Source organism: Rhinolophus sinicus, chromosome 5, assembly GCF_057876585.1.
Source record: "Rhinolophus sinicus isolate RSI-liver-muscle chromosome 5, RSI-T2T, whole genome shotgun sequence".
Classification (NCBI taxonomy): Eukaryota; Metazoa; Chordata; class Mammalia; order Chiroptera; family Rhinolophidae; genus Rhinolophus; species Rhinolophus sinicus.
The window spans coordinates 74,993,311-74,999,414 of NC_142505.1; the positions used below are offsets into that span (position 1 = coordinate 74,993,311).

The following is a 6,104-nucleotide window of genomic DNA, read 5'->3' on the forward strand; positions in this document are numbered from 1 at the left end:
GACCAGTCACATCACATACTCTTTTGTTCTTAGGAAATAAGAGAATTGGATTAGAAAATTTTCTCTTAGACTACAAGGATATTTCTAAGCTAAAGCTAAATTTATGAACTCTTGTAACTTGTCTTCAAAGACCAGTCACACCATTGTAATAATGTACATAGGTTGCATCCTCCTTGGGGAAAAAAAAACAAGATACCTCCTCCCAAATTATGAACTCCACCTTCATACATCCCAACATATATATTTTTTCATAATAAATCAAATGCAGAATTCAGACCATGCAACAATGTCGTTTATTATGTATGGATTTTTCAAATGATTTCCTCAATCTGTCCATACACAGGGAAAAATAAGTGTACTGTTTAACATATTAGAACTTGCGAAACTGATCACTGCCCAAGAAGGGAAAATTATCCCTAAAACATGCTTAACCTGGAGGCCAGTTCATCTGCCGACCACCAAGAACATGGAGATGGACATGATAGACAGACTGTCCCCCATCTGAGCCTTCATTCACCACCATTCGATAACCCTTCTTCAGGCCCAGATCAGCAGCACATTTCTTGCCAACAATCATTAAATGTCCAAGAAGCTGGAAAAGAAAAAAGTTTCTTAAGCACAGGGAATTTACAACTTCTTGCCATTAAATAACAAACTACCAAGGTGAAACATTAAATTAAAAAACTGCCAACATACTCCTTTGGGCAAATATTTGGAAACTCTTTTACTCCTAATACAACATAATTTACAATGAAAAACCCAGTAAGATTAGGTATTTATTCATTACTAATTTCAACGAAAAATGAGAGACATAAATCTGCTCAAATAAAACAATTTTTAAATCATATTCCAAGTGGTATTTAATTTCTTTTAATAAAGAAAGACATCTTGCTTTCTTGTTATGGGGGAGTATATCAATCAGGGTAGGTTTGGTTATGCTGTGGTAACAAACCACCCCAAAATCTGGTTTACAACAAAGAACTATTTCTTGGACTTACTACATGTTCATCAGAAGTTGACCAGACTCAATTTCTACATCTTTTTCACTTTGAAACCTAGGCCGATGGACCAATCTCTGTGTGATCATAGTGGCAGAGGGAAGAGAGAACATGGCAAACCAGGTGCTAACTCTTAAAAGTTTCCACTCAAAAGATATGTATCACTTCTGCTTGCATTCATTCATCTGCCAAATGGAGTCATATAACCAGGCCTGACACCAATGAGGCAGGAAGTATAATGCACCCCTAAAGAATAGTGAATATTTATGAACGATTATACAGTCTACCACAAAGAGCACTAGGAAAAATTTTAATTGAAGCCTACACCTCCTGGCAAAACCAAGTAACTATTTTTCTTTCCTTTAATAGTATTAACAGAAGAGTCCATGAACCTTCTCCTGTTTGATATACTATTTCTTTGTTGAGGAAAAATTAGTCTCACCAACTAATCCTTATGTGGAACCCTTTCTGCTTAAGAATTTGTGGTGATAGACATTAACTAGAATTACTGTGATGATCGTTTCATAATAGATGTATGTACCGAATCATTGTGTCATATACCTAAAACTAATATAATGGTATATGTCAATTATACCTCATTTAAAAAAATCACAACAATTTTACAATGCATTGAAGCCATAATGATTTTGTTTTCCTTAGTAATGCCCTTAGGAAAATGAAAACATAACATCAGTTTAAGGTCAAAATTTAGTCTCCCAATTTAAAAAGAAAATAAATTGTGCTAGTAAATTTACTCACACTTTCATCATCATCTTCCGCTACAGAAATCTGGGATATATGCTTCTTGGGTATTACCAGAAAATGTGTTGGTGCTTGAGGGGAAATGTCATGAAAAGCAAGACACTAGGGAAAAGGGGGGGAAAAAAATCAAAGTTTAGTATATACATCTTATTCCTTTACACTACCCCACAGGAAACACTATAGTAAATGCTAGGAAATTAGTAGTGTACACAATACATGTGGTCCCCTGGTCCTGTTCATGGAACTTACAGTCTGATGGAAAGATGGACAAATAAAAATATAATTAACCAAAGACCCTACATGTTATAAAGGAAAAGTAAAGGGTGAAATAAATGATTATCAGAGAAAAACCTGATGTAGATTGGGTAGAAATTAGGCATGTTAATCTTTGTCCACCTTTTCAGTCTGATCTCACATAACTCTTCCTGCTCTAGTCACAGCTGCCATCTCTCTCTACCTTCAGGGTTTTTTCAACTGCAGTTTCCTCTTACGGAAATGATCCTCTCCCGACCCCACCCCAACTTTTGTCTAATTTAACCTGCCATTCATACCACAGCCACCAGCATATATAACCTTTCTGAGGATATCTTCTTCTCTGATTCTCCTCCCCACCTTTCCTACGTCAGGAGCCCTGGTTGTGCAATTTCCAGTTTTTCCTTTACTGCAGTGATCAGTTTTGTAGTTATATATTTATCTGGTATTTGACTAATACCTATTTATTTTTCCCTATTTTACTTCTGTGTAGAAGTGAAGAGGATAAGCAACATGTAGACAAATGACATACTACAAAAGTGTTTATCTTTTGTTCTCTACTGAAGGTGGAAGCTGCTTGGACCCCCATCCCAGCTTACCTGTCCCAGAAGTAGTTCTACTTGGGAACTACTAAATGCTGTATCATTTAGATTGAATCATAATGTTATACTGTTGGGATTTCCCTGGTTCAAAAGTCAATATTTCAACGATCATTTATAAAAAAGCAACTGAAAATGTTTCAAAAAAAAATGTGCGTGTCCTAAAACAAAAGAACTTCCTTAACTAAACAAATGAAAGCATTTAAATAAAATTCACCTCGAGGAACCTAATTAAATCTTAAAGATTTGAATCTAATAATGCTCCTAGTAGCATAAAATGAATGTTTCGCTTAAATTCCATATAGCTCAATGTTAATATAACAAAAAGTTTACAGAACTTTTTTTATGTAAATCTCCTGCCCAGCTTTATCTGAGATCCAAACCCATAAATGCAACTGCCCACTAAATATTTTACACAGGATATCTGAAAGTGACATCGACTGGGCCTTTCTAAAACAGAATTTCACCTACAGTGAAGTGAACAAAAAGTACATTCTTAGTCCCTTGGCATAAAACTGCTTCCTGTCAAATATTATAAAAGGAACCATTCTTCCCGGGCGGGGCCGAAGGAAAGCAAATCGCGGAAGCGTGCCCACTTAGTTGGAGTCCACGGCCAGAGCGGGGTGGGGGTGCGGATGGGGGTGACGAATTGGTAACAAGCCGGCCCCGCGCGTCCGCACGCCCCCCGTCCCCCGCCGCTCCGAGACGCGTGTCCCGGGTCTTCTAGCGCAACCCGGCGTGGAGTGGCTCCGGGATCGCCCGGCAGGCCGGCTGTGCGCGGGAGATCGCGGAGATTGGGCCCGAGTCAGGGCGCGATCGGGTTTCTCCCTGTCAGGCAGAGCGCTGGCGAGATTGTGAGATTCCTGACACAGGCGAGGTCCCAGGCAGCCGGGGAGCCGGCGGGAGCCCACGCGGAGGACCTGGCGCTGCCCGCCACAAGCGCCCAGACCCGCAGTGAGGGCCCCACGGGCGCCCGGCGGCCTGGCCCGTGCCCGGGGCTGATAACGCGTAACCGGAGCGCCGGCACGCGCCGGCAGGCCGCCTCGGAGCGGCCGCGGCCCTGCCCGCTGGCTGGGGGCCCGCGGCAGAGGCCATGCGGGGCGGCCGGGTCCCGGCCCTTCCCTTCCCTCCGCGGGAAACCGGCGTGTCCACGGGCGGCCGCCCGGTCTCAGCCCACGAGCGAAGTGGCGCCCGGTGCCTACCTGGTCATCCTCAAAAATGATTTTGGCTGGGATTTCCTTGCGAATGATCTTGCCGAAGATCGTGTCGCCACCAGGCCGGGCGGCCTGAGCCTTAGCGATTTCATCTGCCATCGCGGCCTCCCTCCCGCGCGGCCTTCCGACAAGCTCGGGAGGAGGGAGGAGCTGGGGGAGCGGGCCGAGGGCGGGAGCGCGCCGCCAAGCCTGCGCTGGGACCGCTGCTCGCGCGGCTGAGCTGTTCTGCGCGTGCGCATTGGCGACCTGAGCTTCGGGTGCGGCGGACGCGTAGGAGCCCGAGGGAAACCGCACCGCGAGACCCGACGGGAAAGAGGTTCTTGATCCCCGGATTCAAGGAGCCGCACCGGGGTCGTTCTTTCTTCCTTTCTTCTTTCTCGGCGAGTGGAGTTTCTGGTATAAGCCGTTATTCACTTGCCTTATGGACCGTTGTAGGAAAATCTGGATACTGTAGGTGAAAAGATTTGATAATCCAAGCAGGGCTGGCCATGTTTGCTGGCTCTAGCATGTAAGCCCTCCTAGCATCTTTTTCAACTTCTAGCAGTGTTTCTCAGCCTCGACTGCATATTAAAACACCTGGAGAGCTTTTTAAAAATCCTGGTGAACCTAGTCGCACCCCAGGTCAATTAAATCAGACTCTCTGGGGGTGAGAACCAGGCATCGGTAATTTGTAAACCTTCCAAGACTTTTCTACAATTACTTTTTCTCAGCAGTAATCAACATCATTAACATGCCCCACCTTAAAGGAACAAAACCTTCCTCAACTCCACATCCCCCTCCATACCTTTGCTCCTTTTTAGTTTTCTATATAAAACTAAATGAGTTGTGTCCACCTACTCATCTTTCTTTTTTGAGCCCGTTTTCATCTTGTCAAAGTCACCAAGGAGCTCTATTTACAAAACGGTGTAGGCAATTCCAGTTCTCATCATGATAGACCTCTTGGCATCATTGGTCACTGTTGACCACTCATTCTCTCTTTATAGTAGTAATCTTCACTCTCCTACCTCTCTGGGTGCTATTTCTCCACAGTGAGCCTCCTGCTGGAGGCCTCTCAATGGATTCTGTTCTTGGCCCTGTTCTCTAGCTAACAATCTCCAACTGTCCTTATTGAGAAAAATTAACTGTACTTCCTGGACTACCCTATATGATTATATTTTACCACTTTGTCTTGGCAAAATTACTGATAGTGATCCCCATTCATATCAAAAGTGTCCCATTTGGTACTTTTGCTATGAAAGACATCACTGGGATAATTGATGAAATCTAGATAATGCCTATAAATTAGATAATAGTTTTGAAAGTCATGTTAATTTCCTTACATATCTACGGCAGAATTATCAAAATGAGTTGATCAATGGTGAAGTCCCATAACTTAGGTTTCTAACATCAGCTGCATCATTCCAGCTGATGCAGTTGCTGCTGGCCCTGGACACATACTTTGAGAACCACTAACGTAAGAGAATGTCTTTTTTATATAGGAAATAACCCACTGAAGTATTTAGGAGTAATAGGTGTATCATGTCTGCAACTCACTCTCAAACAGTAAAGACATACCAAAACATACTTCCATGCATAGGTAAGTAGAGCAATAGAAAAGGAGAAAGCAATTGTAGTAAAATGTTAACATTTGGAGAATCTGAGTGAAACATACGTGCAAATTCTATTTACAACTTTCCTGTATGACTGAAATTGTTAAAAAGTTAAAAGAGAAAATATGTACTGGTTTGGATAATAAATAATATGGTCACCTTTCACTAAGGCTGAGGCTTTATCATCCACAGAGCAATGACTCGCTAGTATTTATCTCCTGATCTACCTCTCCCCTTAATTCCAGATTGGTCTATGGTATATATTACTGCTCACTCACCACCTCCATTTGGATGTCTACTAGGCACTTCAAATTTATTTTTATTTTCTCCACAACAAACAAAAAACCTCCTGCAACATTCTATATCTACTACCCTGTTTCCCCGAAAATAAGACCTAGCCGGACCATCAGCTCTAATGCATCTTTTGGAGCAAAAATTAATATAAGACCCGGTATTAATTATATTATATTATATCATATATTTTATTTTATTTTATATTAAAGGCCCAGTCTTATGTTATAGTAAAATAAGACTGTGTCTTATATTCATTTTGGCTCCAAAAGATGCATTAGAGCTGATTGTCCGGTTAGGTCTTATTTTCGGGGAAACACGATGTTAATACCGTTCATTGACTTGCTCAAGCCAAAAGCTTTAAAATCATCCTTAATTCTTCTCTCTGTATTTTCAGCA

General features: G+C 42.1%; 1 protein-coding gene across 1 annotated transcript; it reads right to left on the reverse strand.

Annotated features, from left to right (window-relative positions):
- Nucleotides 1-270: 270 nt before the first annotated feature.
- Nucleotides 271-4,042, reverse strand: HINT1 (histidine triad nucleotide binding protein 1). The gene is made up of 3 exons (XM_019756092.2): nucleotides 3,814-4,042; nucleotides 1,758-1,862; nucleotides 271-592 (listed from the first exon to the last, which is right to left on the reverse strand). Exons 1-3 carry the CDS (start codon nucleotides 3,922-3,924, stop codon nucleotides 428-430), a joined length of 381 nt encoding a protein of 126 aa, XP_019611651.1. The 5' UTR covers nucleotides 3,925-4,042; the 3' UTR covers nucleotides 271-427.
- Between the last annotated feature and the right edge of the window lie 2,062 nt (nucleotides 4,043-6,104).